The 19,888-nt window shown below is 40.2% G+C and overlaps 1 protein-coding gene across 5 annotated transcripts; it reads left to right on the top strand.

Moving 5' to 3' along the window:
* The first annotated feature begins 1,881 nt into the window (after positions 1-1,881).
* On the top strand, positions 1,882-18,996 carry clockb (clock circadian regulator b). Of its 5 annotated transcripts, none has more exons than XM_076884988.1 (24): positions 1,882-2,014; positions 3,856-3,947; positions 4,284-4,428; positions 4,723-4,811; positions 5,349-5,408; positions 5,712-5,860; positions 6,486-6,577; positions 6,770-6,859; positions 7,049-7,169; positions 7,516-7,629; positions 7,912-8,030; positions 8,143-8,225; positions 9,118-9,224; positions 9,329-9,476; positions 9,684-9,759; positions 10,103-10,271; positions 10,410-10,513; positions 12,141-12,269; positions 12,489-12,647; positions 13,301-13,501; positions 14,190-14,395; positions 14,509-14,641; positions 15,224-15,358; positions 15,626-18,996. In XM_076884988.1, exons 4-24 carry the CDS (start codon positions 4,795-4,797, stop codon positions 15,884-15,886), a joined length of 2,673 nt encoding a protein of 890 aa, XP_076741103.1. In that variant the 5' UTR covers positions 1,882-2,014; positions 3,856-3,947; positions 4,284-4,428; positions 4,723-4,794; the 3' UTR covers positions 15,887-18,996. The 5 variants fall into 5 exon arrangements, with proteins under 5 accessions (XP_076741103.1, XP_076741099.1, XP_004564260.2 ...); XM_076884984.1 differs by having other exon boundaries at positions 1,905-2,054; XM_004564203.6 differs by having other exon boundaries at positions 1,905-2,054; positions 10,103-10,247.
* Positions 18,997-19,888: the final 892 nt, after the last annotated feature.

Consider the following 19,888-nt stretch of genomic DNA (forward strand, 5'->3'; position numbering starts at 1 on the left):
TCTGACTCAGACGCCAGCAAGGTGGAGGTGGAGTACTGGTTTGGGCTGGTATCATCAAAGATGAGCTTGTGGGACCTTTTCGGGTTGAGGATGGAGTCAAGCTCAACTCCCAGTCCTACTGCCAGTTTCTGGAAGACACCTTCTTCAAGCAGTGGTACAGGAAGAAGTCTGCATCCTTCAAGAAAAACATGATTTTCATGCAGGACAATGCTCCATCACACGCGTCCAAGTACTCCACAGCGTGGCTGGCAAGAAAGGGTATAAAAGAAGACAAACTAATGACATGGCCACCTTGTTCACCTGATCTGAACCCCATTGAGAACCTGTGGTCCATCATCAAATGTGAGATTTACAAGGAGGGAAAACAGTACACCCCTAAAATGGCTAAAACTAAAAACTACTTCCAAAAACATGCAGCTTCGATATTAATGAGTTTTTTGGGTTCATTGAGAACATGGTTGTTGTTCAATAATAAAATTATTCCTCAAAAATACAACTTGCCTAATAATTATGCACTCCCTGTAGAAGAAGCTTCTCCAGAAATCTGTAGTGTGCTAGGTGCAACTCGCTAGAGGGTAGACCTAAGAGGAAAACACCAGGATCTTTAAAAAAATAATAATAATAAAGAAGCTTATTTTAAACATTCCACTAATTTCCTTAGACATAACTTTCCAGAACCTGGAAATCAATTTAGACTCTTGTGCAAAACATCAGCGGTGATATGCAATCTGTGAACACTATTATACTGAGTCTCTTGCACATGAAGGTAGATTTGATCAGGGTTATAGCTTCCTGCCAGTCATCCTCTATTTATTCTGTGCCTAAATCCTTCCCCCACGTATGAGCAATATTTACAGCTCACATCAGAGGAACAGAGAAGGAAGTAGACTAGTGCAGCGGTCCCCAACCCCCGGGCCTCGGACCGGTATCGGTCCGTGAGTCGTTTGGTACCGGCCAACAAGAGTAGAGGCTCCGGTGTGAAATGTATGGTTCTCAGGGTTTTTTATCGGTTTTCAGCGTTATTTTGTTATCGTTTTTATCATTAACTTGGTTTTCCTGGGTCTTTTCACGTGTGTTATGAATAAATCTTCTTTTTTTCAGTACCGGTACTAGTTTTATTTTGTTGTATTTATCCGCGACACCTTAAAGGCCGATATTGTCGGGCATAAACCGGTCCGTGGTGCAAAAAATGTTGAGGGCCGCTGGACTAGTGAAATAAAATGTCTCCCAGTTTGGTGATATTGTTCAATTTATGGTGTGACACTTTTATATGATTTGTACTGTCTTGATAGCATCTTGTCCATAAAGACAGTAACCAGTATAGTGTAGATATCTATCACTGCAAACACATGAAATTGATGTAGAATTCCAGATTATGCCTCATAAAAAGAATCTCTAAAGCCTAAAAGCACCTTTAGAAAAAGTTAGGGGGAACCTCGACACAAAATACGGACAACGTCATGGCCGTGAATGCCTGCGATTGAATGTCGATAAAAGGGGAACCCCTTGTCATCAGGAGGGCTGTCTTTAACCTGCTTCTACACCCCTGTGGCGACCGTCCAATGTCACATTCACAGTTAATACCGTGCAACCCAAATTACAGCCAGTAGAGATATTATTAGTTTATCTAAATATATTATTTAAATATTGCTATTGAGGTGCTTTTAAAACGCGAGTAAACTGTGTATCTATTTTTATATATCACTATTATCCAGACTGGCGTCAGCCATTTTTAAACATTTTAAATGCCTTAATTTTTAATCGCTACCTCGGTCGCTCGGACAGTGGAGTAGTTTGTGTGGAAAAGCCACATAAAAAAACGCGGAGTCATTTCCCCTTTCGAAGATCACTCAGCGATTCCCTCAGTTTTCCCTCGGCTACTGTACTTGCAAAATAGTGCGCCCTGCTGTCTCTATTGCGCATGACTGTACGTCGTAATATGAAGTAGGCCTCCTGTTTTTCTCCCCAACACGAAGTCCTCCTGGCCCCCACCACCTCGCTGCAACGCTCACAAGTAAGCAAAACACGGAGGCTGCTCTCGATTATTCGTCAAGGTAAGGGTTTTTAATGCATACGCGAAGCTGGTGGCGGTTACCGATCGTGAAATAGCACGGCAGCCGTGGTTTGTAGACGGTGTTTTCGGCGTGCGGAAGCGGTCGGACTGCAGAGCAGGCTTCGGGACTGTTTCCGCACGCATGAGGGAGAGCAAGGCCCAGTGACCCACATTTGGAGCAGCCAGTGTCTATGTGTAAGAGTGGGCGAGCGCGTGCGCGTATCCTTGCCAGTGTGTGTGTGTGTGTGTGTGTGAGAGCCCGCGCGCGTGTGCCCGGGAACAGTGTATGTATGTGTGTATGTACATCTGCCGCGAAAATGTTTCCACCGTCGTTGGTTTTATAGATGTGTCTCCGCGGTGGATAGGCATGTTTTTGTCGGCTTACGCGAGGACCTTGCCCCGCGCGGATGTTCATGCGCGGCGTTTGAGGACCCGACGGTAATATTTTAGATTATTTCATCTTCAGTGTCAGTTGTTGCGTGACAGCTTCGGGCTCGGCGCCAGCTTGCTATGATAGACATATTTTTCCTCTTGTTTATTTTTGACAAATGTGAAATGCTTTACCCGTGAGTGTCATTCAGTGTTTTCGGAGTGTGAGCATGAGGAAACTGGGGCAGTAAGAGCATTAAATCTCTGAGTTAAATTGGCAGTTTTCGGTAGCAAGCTTAGTTAGCCTGCTAGCTAGCTATATGGGTTGCTCTCTTTTAGGTTGTATAACTAACACCTGTGGCATTAAATTGTATATGTTAAACGCTAGATTGCCTTATCTTATGGCTCGTTGCTGTTTTGGGAGACGGAAAAACATTCGGTCATGTTGCTCATATGAGAGTTAATTCATTGGGAATGGTTTACAACGTCTTCGTCCAATGAAGAAGCTCAGTTTAACGAGGCTTCTTCACCAAGAACACCAAGTGCAGGTCAGCATCCCGAAATATAGCCTTGGGACCACCAGTGTGATCTCCTTATGATGGTTTTATACACATGAGGGAGATATGAGAGGGCATCTCCTCTAGTATGCTGTCCACAGTTGTTAGTGTAGTCTTCGTGACCTCTCTGCCCACACTTATATACAGCAAAATCCTCTTAGAAGGCGTTGATTAAGTGGTGGTCTGTTGTCCCTGTGCCGGTGGGACTACTTGACGAGTTTGGAAGCGACTCCTATAGACTAATCTTTTAAGCCTTTAGCAAATGCTGAAATTGATTATTCGACTCTTGTGCATGAGTTTGCTTGTTGAAAAAAGCACTAACACTCACAAGTTATTGCTGTTCAGTTGTGGTGCTGGTTGGTGTTAATGTAAAGAGTAAATCTTTAGACTGTTGTTTTTAATAAAAAAAGAAAACGCACACTGAGCATTGATGCGAAGACTAGATTGGTCATAACAGTTTGAGAATCAAAACAACAGAACTGTTGATTAACAGGAAAACAATCAGCAACTACTCTAAGTCATCACCAGTCATTTTTCATGGCAAAATGCCAAGGTTATATTGGGTCCAGCACCTCAATTGTGATCATATATCTCTGTAAAATGATTGGACTGTTGCTGAGATAATGGGGTATTTGTTGTTAATTTTTTTTATATGAAAGTAGTATTAAATCCCTTTTACTTTTAACCGTTTCTTAGACAGAGCATACTTGTTTTTGGCGTTTTAGTGGTATGACAAATCTATGTGTAAAAGCTGATTACTTGCAGCTCAGGTTTCCTGTTTTGTACTTTTGTACTTAGCAACTAACATCTGCATTTTTCGGGTGACTTCTAGAATTTCTGTGCATGGTAAACAGTGGGTGTATGTTTGTGTTGCAGGTGAGGTGTGGTTTGCACACACAAGATTTGTCAGCAACTCAAAGGCTGCGATCTCAAACAGCTAATTATACCAACAAGTGACATTCCAGAATGTAAGTTACATGATGTAAAACTATTGTAAGTGCAGAAGTAAATTTCATTTCAGGGTATTTTTTTTGTATTGATTTATGTTATTCACACTTTGAAGATGCTGCCGCATGTTATACTGTAATTTAATAATCTTAATTCATAAAATACATTTATGTCCATAATGTATATTGTACCAAAATTAAAAGGAAGAAACTGATTTTAAAGGGGGAAAAAAGAATAAATAAAAATAAATCTTGGTTTAAGAAATGGCAGACAGTGCACTAGGAGATGGTTATTATGTTTCCAAACTCTCTGGTTGGTCTCCCCATGACCATTAGTTTCTGCTCTGATTTCTCCAGCAGGTTTGCTTGACCACCATGTCCTTCCTGTGGCCTGGTGCCCTCTCATGACCCCAATGACATCAGCTCCACTATTGACCCCAAACCCCTTCTACAACCCCCTGAGAAAATACGTTAACTGAGCACGTGCATAGGCTGCAGTGAGGTGAGAAGTTAATACACAGACACACAGATTTAATCTGGTGCATGGAAAAGTGTTTATTAAATGTCAGAAATTTTTATTATTTAGTGTGTGCATGCATGTATGGAGATGTAACTGTGTTTTTTAAAAAGAAAGGAACTAGTTAAGAGAAAAGATATGATCTGCAAATGTTATGGTTAGAAAAGGGACTACCCTTTCAGGCTTTCACTTCAAAGCCCCATTTAGTGCCTTCATATACAATATGAAAAATAACTAGGAGTTAAACTAATAAACTACCTGCTCTTTTTGTCTCAACAGGTGGTCTTCCAAATGCCTACCTCACGCCTAAAGAACAAATCACTGCAGCCACAGCCCTGATTAGCAGCCACCATGACATCAAGCATGGGGTATAATGCTGCACACAACACCTCAAAATGTTGTCTGCTGTATACAGAATATGTTCATAGTCACATGTACAAAATCACAAAATATATGTATGTAACATCTGGCTCAAAAATTAAAACTCATTATTTTAACTCTTTATATTTCTTTACTTTTGAAAGAATATTTTTTCATTTAAAGAAAGAAAGTTATGGATAGCATCTATGAGTCCCCATCAAATGATTTTTTTTGACCTATATTAATTGAAACGTAGTACACAAATGCGCTTAATCTTCTTGGCAAACAAAACGCATTCCTTCTACTGCTCTCTCTCTCTCTTTCTCTCTCGCTCTCTCTCTCTCACCCGTTTTCTGTGTGACCCAAAAATAAACCTGCTGCTGGCATGTACAATAGGAATTCTCTCATTAGCCAACATCAGTCATTGGTTATTATTAACAATGCATACCTGCCTTCAAGGCCACCGCACATGCAGGAAAACGTAAACAAGTAAGTCTTGAAAGCTGTGAATGGCTGTAAATATGTTTGCTTTCTTCCTTCTTTAGGGATGATTGTAGCATCTTTGATGGGTTGATGGAAGAAGATGAAAAGGACAAAGCAAAACGGTAAGATAAACATGCTGGAGAGGAGATTAGTCTAGTATGGACTTAAAAAAGTCATAGAATATTGATTAAACATGAGTTAGTACATTTTTGTTAATACACAGTGTCAGAGCTGACTTTGTCCTAATGCCATTCACACAACAGTCATTCTGCCTTGACTTTCACATAACCAGGGTCACTTATGATAAAGTTACATTACTGTTTTTTTAAAGGTTGTGTTTTTAAAGCCCAGTCAAAACACTGGATGAAAACAGAACCAAATAAAATGTCTTAAACCTTCTATTTCAAAACTATTTTTGCTTGCAGCGTGTCCCGTAACAAGTCTGAGAAGAGACGGCGAGACCAGTTCAATGTCCTCATCAAGGAACTCGGCACAATGTTGCCTGGCAACACTAGAAAGATGGACAAGTCCACCATCCTGCAGAAAAGCATCGACTTCCTGTGTAAACACAAAGGTCAGAGCTTTCTGCCGTGCTCGTCTCACTTCCTGTTTTTGCTAAACACCTCACAGGGTGGATGTTTTTTGTATATTTAGCTTGATCATTCCGATTTAGCCACACTTATCAGGGTTTGCTTACCTTCATCACTAGAAAGCGAAAGTATGTTTTTATTGCCTTTTTATGAGACATTGGTGCTGTAATTTTACATTACAAAATGGTAACTATTTGAACCAGTTGTGTATTTTTGACCTAACAAGTTATTCTTAAAGTAAATCTACCTTTATGTCTTTTAATAATTATAAGGGTTTCAGCAGTTTTAACTTTTTATGAATACTGATATTGTGTTTATGTTAAATTATTTCATCACTGTTTATAGGTCAGTGATCCTTTTGTTTTTATCTAGTGTCATTGACTTGCAAGATAATAAAATACCAGCTTCCGCCTAGTATGTTTTTAACTGTCTTGTTTTCATACTGGACATAGCAGTCTCAAAACATTTTTCCACCCAGTTGTTTACTGTTAACTTTATGCTGTTTTTGTTGTCTTTTTACATGCCCTCACCTCTCGTGCTCTTATTCTTCCTCGACGTTTTCCACTATGTCTGTATTAAGTTCTGACTGAATTCTCTGTCCTTCACCAGAGATTGCAGCTCAGTCTGAGTCGAGTGAGATCAGGCAAGATTGGAAGCCTCCATTTCTTAGCAATGAGGAATTCACCCAGCTCATGCTGGAGGTCAGAAATCTTAGGTTTCGTTCTGTAATCTTGTTTGTTGTGTAAAAACACAGGCACTTGACCCACAGTTGTATTAATGCAGTGGTCAGTGTCACCTCATTTTGTACAGTATAGTTATATCTGAAGTTAAATTTACAATTTTAAGTTTGTCCTTATGGGATTTGACACTGTTTTTTTTTTTTTTTTTAACAGGCTCTTGATGGGTTCTTTATAGCAATAATGACTGATGGCAACATCCTCTACGTGTCTGAGAGTGTCACTTCACTACTAGAACACCTCCCGGTAAATCACCTCCCCCTGCAACCGTGTCTGTATTAGTCATACACTTTATTATAACAAAAGCTTTCATAGGATCTTTTGTGTGGTTCAGATTAAACATGTCAGGCTGACCAGTGTGTATTGAAAAGGGCTTGTCTTAATTTGTATTCCTCTTGAATGTGTGTGTGTGCCTGTGTGTGGGTGTTTTATCAGGCGGATTTGGTGGACCAGAACCTGTTAAACTTCCTGCCGGTTGGGGAACACTCCGAAGTGTACAAGGCTCTGTCCACACACCCCTCTGAGCTAGAGAACCTTAGCACTGATTACCTAAAGTGTGAGTAACACACCGTCATCTTGTACCATAAAACCTGCTTATTTGAAATGATATGGTTTACAATTTATTTTTTTTTTGTATGTCTGATGATTAAACAGGATTATTTATTATTATCAGATTAAAAATGCTCACAAGTAAAAGTATTTCTCAAATAAATTGATAAATAAATAATGTTAAAAAGGATTCAAATTTCAAAAACGTCACCATAGTGTGAACACACGGCTTGTCAGAGTGAAGCTGCTGGACTGGACATGACCTTTGTGGAGCACATGAACAGCATGTTTTTACAAGCAGTTGTATTTTTTTTCCTTGGTAATTATAATCTCTTTTTCTTTTTTGTCTCCAGCTAAGAATCACATGGAGTTCTGCTGTCATATGCTGCGAGGGGCCATTGACCCCAAAGAATCCCCTGTTTATGAATATGTTAAGTTCATCGGCAACTTCAAGTCTCTCAGTAACGGTATGTCCCTCGCACTGCATGTGAGGAATTTCAGAAGATGTTTTTGTTTTTTGTTTTTTTGTTTTTTTTTAAATACTATTTTCCAAACAAGCTTGCATGTATAGATACAAACTAGCATTAAACTTGTGTGTTAAACCCATTAAATGTTAAAGTCAAAAAGTGGAAAATAAGCATAATTTTAAGATATCATTTACTAGCCTAGAAAGATATTATTCTGTGTACTGCTCTGTGAACCACATTTTATATTCTTTGACATGCTGAGTAAGTAACACTGTTGTGCAGTTCCCAATGTGACTAGGAACGGTCTGGCAGGGGTGTTACAGCGGTCGCTACAACCTGCCTTTGATGACCAGGTGTGCTTTGTAGCCACGGTCCGGCTAGCTAAGCCTCAGTTTATCAAGGTATTATTCAGACATGAACTGACTTTACTCATTAGACTGTCAAGTATTTATTTGTCAATTAGCTATTAATTATCTCTCAAAACATCTAATTTTCACAATTTTATTTTCATAGGAAATGTGTACGGTGGAGGAGCCCAATGAAGAGTTCACATCAAGACACAGTCTAGAATGGAAATTCCTCTTTTTAGACCATCGGTAGGCAGATCTAGTTCTTCTCCTGTATACTCAATCACAACAGGTTGTTGGGTGGTTGAGTTGCACCCACATGGCTGCTGTCTTATATAGATGGCTGAAACACACATTCACACACATTATGATTGGTCAGTTTAGCAAATGTGAGACTTTATTCATGCATCTAACCTCTTAAGTTCTGTCTTCATTCATTATTGACAAATTTAAATGTGAACTAGAGGATAGTACGGTCTTTTTCCAGGTCATAGTTCAAATATGTTTCATTTCAGTTCTTCACAAACTGTGTTCTTGTTCTTCAATTTATTTCTCCATTGAGATTTTCCTCCACACTTCTAGTTTCACTTTTCAGGACACCAGAAGTTAAGAAATCATAGAAAATAAATAAACAAATCATAAATAAAATAAATGAGGGCGGCACGGTGGTTAGCAGCGTTGCTGCACAGCAAGAAGGTCCTGAGTTCAATTCCACCATCAGGCCGGGGTCTTTCTGTGTGGAGTTTGCATGTCCTCCTCGTGTTTGCGTGGGTTCTCTCCGGGTACTCTGGCTTCCTCCCACAGTCCAAAAACATGCAGTTAGTGGGGATAGGTTAATTGGTCAATCTAAATTGCCCATAGGTGTGAATCTGTGAGTGAATGTGAATGCGACTGGTTGTCTGTGTCTCTATGTGTTAGCCCTGCGACAGACTGGCGACCTGTCCAGGGTGTACCCCGCCTCTTGCCCTATGAAAGCTGGGATAGGCTCCAGCACCCTCCGCGACCCTGGAAAGGATAAGCGGAAGCGAATGGATGGATAAATAAAATAAATAAATGTACATGAAAATAAAGCATTTCTCTAGAAAAAGTATCCGTTCAGCAATTTTACATCAGAGTAAGAAAATTCTTTTACCTTTTACAGAGCGCCACCAATTATAGGCTACCTGCCTTTTGAGGTTTTGGGGACATCAGGGTACGACTATTACCATGTGGACGACCTGGAGACGCTAGCGAAATGTCACGAACACTGTGAGCACTTACTTTAAGTCAAACTAGCAAAAATCTTTTGTAAAAGCCTTTTTCTGAGTGTTTTTGGTAACATCTTTGGCTGTTTCTGCCCCGCTTCTGTTCAGTAATGCAATATGGTAAAGGGAAGTCATGCTACTACCGTTTCCTGACGAAAGGTCAACAGTGGATCTGGCTGCAGACACACTACTACATCACCTACCATCAATGGAACTCTCGACCTGAGTTTATTGTCTGCACGCACACAGTAGTCAGGTACAAGTATGTTTATTTTATTCCCCTTTTCCAGAAGATTGCTGATCACTGGACTTTTTCAGGAACGATGTTGAGTTTGTGTTAACAAAAGACTCTTTATGTCTCTATTTTTATAATGTTTTTATTGGTCAACCATCTTCTCAAACCCCCCCCCCCCCCCCCCCCCCTTTTTTTTTTGTTTGTTTTTGTTTTTGGTCTAAAATGCAGCTATGCAGAGGTGAGGGCAGAACAGCGCAGAGAGCTCGGCATCGAGGAGGCAAATCCAGAAGTCACTGCAGATAAGGTGAGAAATAAATAAAACATGTAGCACGGTCCTTATAATTACAAACATGTCAAGCACAGGAGTAAAATTGAGTCTAAAAACAATGTTGTGGTAGAAGTTGTTGCGTAAGACTAACTGAAACAGATGAAAGCAAAAATACCAGAAATATATTACATGTTGAAGTACAATATTCAGCTTCATTAGGAGCTGTTACAATGTTAGATTATGAAATTTATGCTTCAGATTTTCTGCTGGTACCTCAATTACCTTTTAGGCCTGTAATTTCCACTTGTATGCACTCCATTAGATACAATGGATAGGCTTTCTTGTTTTTTAAATCTTTGGTATTTTCTTATTTTTCCAGAGTCAAGACTCTGGCTCAGAGTCACAGCTCAATACGTCCAGCCTGAAGGAGGCACTGGAGCGATTTGACCACAGTAGAACACCTTCGACTTCCTCGCGGAGTTCCCGCAAGTCCTCATCGCATGTGTCTGACAACACCTGCACTTGTAAGGACACCCACAGTTGCACAAGTAATGTGACATACACTGACATACTGTTAAGGGGAGGTGGTGACATATCCTCTCTGTATTAAAATTCAGTGGCTAACTCCTGTAGTAAAATGATATCATCTAAAAATAACCATTGACCACCAATTACTTTCTCTGCAGCGACAGCTCCCAAGTTACACATGGACACGGCCACGCCCCCTCGGCAATCATTAGCATCTACCATGGAGATGACATCACAGCGCCGGTCATCTATCAGCAGCCAGGTGAGACAGGACACAGCTGGCTAATGCATAGAAAATCCTTACAAAACTACTTCTGGCCATAACTAACACAGAAATTGGTCAAGAAAACACTGTTTTCTTTTTTGTTTTATGGATTGGCATATCTGGTTCCTGGTGGAACTTTTGTGCTTGACTATTTCCTGAAGCTTTCTTACGTAATCTGAGCACTAAGCGCAGACAAACGCTTCCGACTTCAAGAACAGTGTTAATTCTGCTGACTAATAAATAATAAGTAAAGTGCTATACAAATGCAGGCCATTTACTATTTTAATAATTTTCATCATAGTTTTTGTCAACAACCTGTTTCTCCCTGACGAAAACAAAATCACTAAAATAAAAACGAATGCATGAGGATAAAAACTGCGATGAAATCTACGGACACTTGTACCAACGAATAAAAACAAGATGAAAATGTTCTGAGAGGCGGTGCGAGTTTTGGAAGTGATCCTGTCAGTATTCTCTGTGTACATCAAGGTTGGATGCACAGAATTTGATCTGCCCTCAGCAAACAGGGTGTGGAGGAAGCTCCCATGCCTCTGTTTCTCATGAAAACATGACAAAATTTAGAGCAGACATATGGACATATTTCGCTTTTTAAGTCTGGGAAAATAAGATGCTTTGCAAACCTTGTGGAGTAAAAACACAAACTTTTACACTTTATATTTTAGGCAAATAAATCAACTTCACATTTAGGTTTTGATAATCTTGTGATATGTAGTTGACCCTAAACTTAGATCCCTAAATTATAACTAAAACTAAATGACTCTTCAGGCAAAAATTCAAAAAAAAATTGCTGTCACAAAAACACTTGTTAAAGACAGAGAGCTAAACCAGAGTTACAGTGAAGGCCTGAAAGAGCATCACTGGGGAAATTATAAAGCATCTTTTCAGCTGCTTAAAGTATGGGCTGTACATAAAACCTGTACGCGAGTTTAAATTTCCATTATATCACATTATGTTGAATGTGACCTGATTTTACCACCATAATTTTCAATACATGTAATCAAATTTCTCAGCTACAGTTTTGATTTCAAACTTCAATGGAGAGCAACGGGCAAGGTTAATATGCTGATGAGGTTTCAGTAGGCCAGCGGTTAGCATCAAGACAGTACTGCAGTGTTAGCTGGGATGGTGAGAGGTTCATTGTTTTGCATCTTCACTTCAACAATCTTTCAATCAAAAATACATAATTACCATAAAATCTGTGTTTTTCAACTTACGTACTAAAGTTGTTGTGCTTTGAATGGGCGTTAAGCGGCGTCAAAACTCAGAGATGTGCGTCGCACTGTTGCCTCACAGCAAGAAAGTTCCTGGTTTAAACCTCAGCTAGGGACTTTCTGTGTGGAGTGTGCATATTTTCTCTGTTCCTGTGTGGGTTTCCTCCGGGTAGTCTGGCTTCCTCTCACAGTCCAAAAACATGAATACTAGGTTAACTGTTATTCTAAATTTTCCTGTGTAGATGTATGTATGTATCTGTAAAATTAGAAAAACACTATATAAATGCAAGTGTATTTCAGTTTTAAGTCTTGAACATGTGCATATAAAGTGGTGTAATACAATGAAAAATTCATGCCTGTAATCATAGTTTTTGTTTTCATTATATTTGCAGTCTATGAGCTCTCAGACTACAGGGCAGAGTGTAGCTCCTGGTATGATCAATCAGCAACAACAACAACAACAACAGCAACAGCAGCAGCAGCAACAACAACAACAACAGCAGCTCCAGACAAATGTGCAGGTGAGACATAATTATGTGGAGAAGAGCTCAAATGGTTTGTTGACAACAGGTTAATTGGTGACAAACGTTTTTTTTCAAATGCTTGTATAATGTGGACTCTGAGGTCTTGGACCTTGTGGCATTTAATTAACTGTGCAACCCAACTATGGAGTTCGATTAGCCAGTGTATCCTAATTGCATACACATTGCACAGCTTGTTCTTTTTCTCTCCGTCTGCAGCCAGTGATGGAGTTCTCAGCGCAGGTGAATGCCATGCAGCACTTAAAGGAGCAGCTGGAGCAGAGGACCAGAATGATCCAGGCTAACATTCAGCGGCAGCAGGAGGAGCTCAGACACATCCAGGAGCAGCTGCAGAGAGTCCAGGGGCAGGGTATACAGGTAGGCTGTAGATGCGTATGCAAGATTACTTTTAGGTCAGCACTGCTTTATGACATAAAAGCCTTTTCTTACAGTAGGTGTGTTTAAATCCACTTTACTCAGTGTCTATTTATATCTCTAGTGTAACTTACCTTGTGTCATCCTCTATTACTTTGCTTTATTTCTCTCTATTCATAACTCTTTCTCTGTCTTCATGTCGAAGTTAACATCTGTATATTGAGAAAATGGTGTGTATGACTGCACCTAGTGTTTACAGCAAAATAAAATTAATTATAAAAATAAACCAACAGGGTGGATTCTGTTCACAGGATACAGATAGAGCCAAGAAGTAGTGTTGATGTAATATTTTCCACATGTGGAAAAAAAAAATCAATTAATCGAACAAGAAATGTGACCTCTGTTCAGACCAAGTAGGTGAATTGTCCTGTACCTGGTTTTGCTTGACCTAGATCAGGACTGGAATCCTGCATGCATTATATATTTCTTCTATTCATAGAAAACAGTAAACTGCCATCTCCTGATTGTGTAAAGATAATTTATTTCTGTTGATTATTCTGTTGTCACGCACAGATCTGGTAAAAGTAACACGCACACATTGTAAATCTCCTTACTATCTGAATGTGGCCTGACGTTTCATGTGTCCATTCTAACAGATGTTGCTGCAGCAGCAGGGTGGACCCATGAATGTACAGCTTCCTCAAGTAGGATCAGTCCAGCAGACAACTACGTTGACCAATCAGGTCCAGCAAACAACAATTAACCCCGTCCATTCGGGAACACAGCAGCTCACCATCCAGCAGCAGGCTCCTCCCACTCAACAGAGCTTACAACAGCAGACCAACACCCTTATGCAGGTGCGATACCGGCAGACACACGCAAGCAGACAGGCTATGGAAATACTATGAAAATGGTTTTGAAAGTTCAGATCAGATGAAAATGTTTGTCTGTTTCCTTTGCATGTCCATGATTTTGTCATTTCCTTTTAATCTCAGAAGTTGCCTGTGTGTGCATGTAGTCTTCTTTCAGCTTTCTCTGTGAACAATAATCTTACCTAAATTTGGGACAGTATTAGTCACTTTTATGCAGATATTACAGTGCTATGCTGTGAGGATAAAATGTTAAAATCTCATGCTGTTTGCATTTTTAATAATGTGACACTTTAGGGGTCACTCAGTGATAGTGGAGGCTTTCATTAAACCCCGCCTTTCCTCTGAATAGACACAGTTTAAATTTCCATGTTGTGAATTATTGATTATCTCATGCAATTTTGAAGTCAGCTCAAAATGGTGAGTGTGACAGCAGCAAGACATTTCACCGATTTCATTTTTGTGTCTCAAAGTTAGAAGACAGAAAACTTACGAAAAACCACTTTGACTTACATGCTGATTTATTTTGTGTTATGTGTAAATTTCACACATGACAGCGTAAAAGTGGGGAAAGTGAAACTGGAGAACGAATCCACAGAAAATCTTTAAATAATCTTGTTAATGCTTCGTTAATTTAAAAGACAATGTCATGGCCTTTGCTGTTGCTCCTCTGTAGCCCCAGCGTCAGACTCAGCAAGCTTCTCAGCCTCAGCCCCAACCTCAACCCCAGACCCAGGGCTCTGTATCTGCTCCTTTATACAACACAATGATGATTTCCCAGCCAGGACAGCCAAATGTGCTGCAGATCAGCACCAGCCTGCCGCAGAATAACACCCAGCAAGGCACAGCTGTGGCCACTTTCACCCAGGACCGACAGATCCGGTTAGTGCAGAACAATCGAACCTGATTCCCATTATAATGACAATCTGACAGTTTGTACATTTGAAAAGCTGATATTTACTATGATGGATAAATATATCTAGTTCTTTCTCCAGCTTCCCAGCAGGGCAGCAGCTTGTGACCAAGCTTGTGACAGCTCCAATGCATGCATGTGGTGCAGTCATGGTTCCCACTTCTATGTTTATGGGGCAGGTGGTTACCGCATACAACCCATTTGGGAGCCAGCAGGTAAACACAGTTTGAATGATGTCTGTTTCTTTTGTTTTGCCTCTCTCTGTCTAAGATCAAAACTATTTGGAGTGAAGCCCATTTAAATGATTATATCTGAGCCACTCAGGGCTGACAAACTGCTCCTGGCATAGTAAAATGTGTGTTCTTTAACGCTTGGTGTAATGATTCTGGCACAGTAGCTTTGAAAATGCTCGTTAGCAATAATTTTCTAGGTGTTTGTAACTGAAATGAAAAGGGGAGGGGGAAAAAAAGACTAGTTAACGCAACAGTGTGGTTCTGGAAGTAGTTAACGAAGAGATTCAGGATGATAGAAAAAGTATTTTGGGTTTAAAAAAAACAGCATAACCCTTTTAATAATTAAATGAAACCCAAAAGCACGCTTGAAAAATCAAAGACTTGCAGGTTGTTGGGTAATTACTTAAATAGTGAAAAAATGGCACACATCTTAATAATTGATAACGATAAAACTAAGAGTAGCTGCTCATTCACCCTGAAAGCAGTGAGTGAGTGAACTTTTTAATTCATTTTTATTCCTTTACCTCAACATATTCCCTTTGTTAACCCTCTGTACCACTTCAGCAAGGGGGGCAGACCCAAACGCTGACTCTGCAGCCGGCCCAAGCACCTCAAGGACAACCAGACGGCCAAAACCAGACAGCTGTAGTGGCACAAAGCAACCAGCAGGGGCAGCAGCAACAACAGCAATTCCTACAGGTATCACTAGAGGGCAGAAGATGTCATTGATTTAAAATATTGTAGAGGCATGGTATGATAGGATAGCATTCATGTTTAATTTTACTGTACAGATATTTCATTTTTATGATATTGCGAATAATTATGAAATTATATAAAGTGTGTCTTAAGTGTACGGAGTGTCATTTACACTTGTAAATGTTTAAGACTTTCAGTGACACTAGAGAATGAGCAGAGGGAGAAGAATTTCCTTCATTGTCTAATATCATTGCATTGTCTTGCTGCCAGGGCCCTCGTCTTCTCCACAACAACCAGTCTACGCAGCTGATCCTGCAGGCAGCTTTCCCACTCCAACAGCAGGGAACCTTCACCCAGGCAACACATCCACAGCAGCAACAGCAACTGCAGCAGCAACAACAACCGCAGCAACAGCAGCAACAACAATCTCACCACCAGAGGCACCAGCAGCAGCTTAAACCACAGCCCCAGAAACAGCAGAAAGCCCCGTCATCGCACAGGACTGACGCTGTCAGCAGCCAACAGCAGTGAAGCGAGGAGGGGAGTGTGTACAGCGAGAACATGTGGGGAATTGGAACTCTTAAGGGATTGTTGCATACGTTTGTTTTTTTTGTTTGTTTGTTTTTCCCCCCCGAAATCGTTCCTTCATCTGAAAGAAACAAATCATAGGAAAGAGGAAAATGAGTCCACAAGGAACTCACCAAAAGACTGTCACCATGGCAACAGGATGGATTCAAATCCCCATTTCCTCTCATGAGAAGCGGTGTTGTGAGGGAAGCTTCAGTTTCCGTGAAAACCTGAATTAATCACTTTATGGTCACTTTTTTTGTTTTTTGTTTTTTTTTCTGAGAAGCGTGTCAAAGCGAACTGGCCTTGTACAGATTTACTGTATGATACAAACAAAAACTTGTAAATATCCACCATAGCCTAACAGAAAACAGAAATGTAGTATTTTATATGATTGCATGGAAAAAATAACTGTGTAAGCTTTTATTAGTTGCTTTAAAAAAAACAAAAAAAAAAACAACATAACTTTTTACTTTGGTCAAGTGTGGTCAAAGATGGAGCACTGACTCCTCTTAGACCTCCCCGCCCTACCACCACCACCACCACCACCACCCCTCCCAGGAAAAAAAAAATTAAGTCCAGAACAAGGTTTTAAAGTTCTGAGTGTTTTAAAAAAAATGGCTGGGCTTGGGTGTTTTTTGTGGAAGTTGTTTTTTGAACACTGTGTCTCTGAGACAAAAAAAGGCTCTCTTTCTAATTCCAGATCATGTTTGGCAAGAAACTAGATTACAGTTTAACTGTATTATTTACAGGATAATTACTGTACATATGACGGGTTTAGTGATTCCAAGTGCCAATAACATAGTCAAAATTTTTTTTTACTTTAAATTTCAAACAGACTATTCAAAGGCATATATTTTCCAACAAGATATTACCCCTATTAAAATTAATGCGTGTGTATATAGTAGGGATTATTTTTTAAAAGTTAAAGAGCCCTATATGTAACAAAACAGTATATCCTCAAGCTCCTCAACTTTAGCACTTAACGTGGTTGTGTACGATAAATCACTGTCGACCCTGTTGTTTGTAATCTGTTGTGTGATTCTTTGAGCTAATGAGTGTTTCTGAGAAAACAATCTTTGTGTGAATGAGTGAACAAGAGTGTCTGTGGCTGGTGTGTGTGTGTGTTGCCCCTTGTGTCTTACAATAATTGACTTAGTAAAGGGTTTGAAGTTGTTGGATGGTACTTGTATTCTCAGGAATGTGGAAAGTTTTTGCTTCTGCCTCAGTCTGGAACCAGACCAGAAGGATTAGACAGTGATGCTGCAAAGACCATAGGAAGAAGATTCATAAAGGAAGTGGTGACTGAATCAAATTTGCCCCAGATTTCTTTAGAGCCTTCGTTGTTTATTTATCAAAGCATATAAAAATATGCTGGTGGGTTTTTTTTTTTGTTGTTTTTGTGGGGGTAGATGTTGAGACGCAGTAGAGCAGAATTGCAGAGAAATCCTTCTGTTGTCACTCTTATTGGAATACGCTAACCTCACGCTACCCAAGCATCTGAATTTCAGCTGACTATCTTAAGGTCTCCTGTATCATCAGTGTTTCGTCCTTCTTCCTAGGCCTCAGAAAACCTCATGCAGTCCAGTTCACTTGACTCTCGGTTCTCAAATAGCAGTCAAAAACCAGGACAGGGTCCCGCTCCACTTTAAATGGTTTGGGCTCAGCCTGTGTACTTCAGTGATTAAGCCATATCATACAGAAAAGCCTTGGTTTGGAGGAAGTGAAATGTTGGCAAAGGAGCATTTAGAATGTGTTTTGTCTCAGAGTGTAGTAAAAGTGTGCATGTGGGTTTGTGTGAATATAACATCTCCTGTCCTTGATCCTACTTCTTATATCACTTGGGGGTCAGTATTTCTTTCCCCTGGCGATAGCCAATCAGTTCTTGCGTTGCAGTATAAAGGAATTGTAATTTTCAAGGAACGTCTGCTCTCGTTGGGCGCAATATTGTGCGAGCCCGTGTGTGGGACGGCTCAACTTGAATATGTTTGTGTGAATGAGTCTGTGTGCATGTTAGCTGTCGCTTTATCCCAGTATATTTTCATGCACAGAAGTGTGACTGGAAAGTGGTTATTAGGCATTGCAGAGCACTGGTCACCTGCCAGGCTAAAGAAGATGGGTACTATTATTGTTCTGCAATAACAGACTGCTCACAGTGACTCTAGTACTATCTGACAAGTCTCAAATGTTAACCCTTGGACATAAGCTTAATTTAGACTAAATTGCTGTTAGCGGGGATAAAACCTCATTTCTTGTTTTCCCCCATACAAATAAGGAATAGTGGCGAGATTACACAGTGAGGGCTTTAATATTTGAATCAGGTCTTCCACTCGTCTCACATTAATTGTTTGTCCTGTATAGATTAGTGTGTTTGTGTGTGCGTGCGTGCGTTTTAAGGCATCTCTAAAGGGTAATGAAATGTTTATAGTTTGTGTCACTGATACCCAGCCCAAAGAATGTAATGGTGTTTTAAAGAGACTAATGGATGTTGTAACTGTGCGCCTGTTTGACAGGCTTTATGATGAAGGAAATGGAGGGGTGTGAACGAAACTCACAATTCACTGCAAGAATCCAGAACTTACAATCTGAATTTCAGTCTATCGTAAAAGAACCTCTGAATGTTTCACCATTACAGACTTTATTGGTTTGCAGCAATATGTTTCTGACAACATCTTGGTTGGGAAAAGGGTTCAAAATCTCTTCAAAGTTGAGGTCTAGGATATTTGATACGGGACGCCATTGACAAGACGGCGAGCTCCCCCTTCCACACAGATACACAGGTCACCTTTCCACTACACCGTTTGGTTCTAAACAGTTCTAGATCTAGTATAATACTGTACACATACACAAAGTTAAAAACACCAGTATTCAGTGTAAAAACGGTGCTATGCTAACCTGTACTGTATGTATTTCTATCCCTTCTTCTGCTCTTGAACTGTGCTCCTTTATCTACCCCAAAGTCAGATGTAATCAATATTTTGAAGCAAAATGTTTGCTAACATTATTATTATAATCCCCTCTTCTCCCATCTTGGTCAATTTGAAAATAAAAACAGTTGCAAATATTAAATGTGACATGTGTGTTGTACTCAGTTTTTAAGCCAGTGATGGCCTTCCTTTTGACCCACAGTAAAGTACACTTATTGCCGGTCGTTTACCTTCACATGCATATGAACTTCTTAATCCATAAGGTTTAAATATGATGTCAGCCCACCCTTTGCAGCTCTAATAGCTTTATGTCTTCTGGAAAGGCTTTTTACAAGGTTTAGGAGTTCGTCTATGGGAATTTTTGGCCTTTCTTTCAGAAGCGCATTTGTGAGGTCAGAAAATGAATGTTGAACGAGAAGACCTGGCTCACAGTCTGTTCTAATTCATCCCAAAGGTGATCTATAGAGTTGAGGTCAGGACTCAGGCCAGTCAAGTTCTTTCACACCAAACTCACACATCCATGTCTATATAGACCTCTGCTTTGTGCAAAGCTGTGCAGTCATGTTGGAATAGGAAGGGGTCACTCCCAAGCTGTTCCCACAAAGTTGGGACCAAGATGTCCAAAATTTCTTGGTATCTTGGTATTCTCAAGCATTAAGAGTTCATTTCACTGAAACCAAGGGGTTGAGCCCAACTCCTAACCCCCCCCCCCCCCCCCTCCTCCAAAAACCCCCATCCCTACCCACAATTGGCAAATTGCACTGAGACAAGTACCATTCTCCTGGCAACTGCCAAGCCCAGACTTGGTCATCAGATTACTAGATGGAGAAGCATGAATCCCCCAGAGAGCACGTCTGCACTTGTTTAGAGTTCAGTGGCGCCGTGCTATACTGTGATTTTATGCGATCTACCACTTCATAGCTGAGTTGGTCTTGTTCCCGATCGCTTCCACTTTGCTATAACACCACTAATAGCTGGAATATTTAGTAGTGAGAAAATTTCACCACTGGAGTTGTTGCACAGAGTTGCTGGAATTCAC

This window comes from Maylandia zebra, linkage group LG6 (genome assembly GCF_041146795.1).
Source record: "Maylandia zebra isolate NMK-2024a linkage group LG6, Mzebra_GT3a, whole genome shotgun sequence".
In the NCBI taxonomy this organism is placed as follows: domain Eukaryota; kingdom Metazoa; phylum Chordata; class Actinopteri; order Cichliformes; family Cichlidae; genus Maylandia; species Maylandia zebra.

Excerpts from the sequence above, each read along its gene's own strand:
- clockb (XM_076884988.1), top strand. Across the intron at positions 5,861-6,485 it reads CTTCCTGTGTAAACACAAAG|AGATTGCAGCTCAGTCTGAG; the intron begins GTCAGAGCTTTC and ends GTCCTTCACCAG. Across the intron at positions 9,477-9,683 it reads TGCACGCACACAGTAGTCAG|CTATGCAGAGGTGAGGGCAG; the intron begins GTACAAGTATGT and ends TCTAAAATGCAG.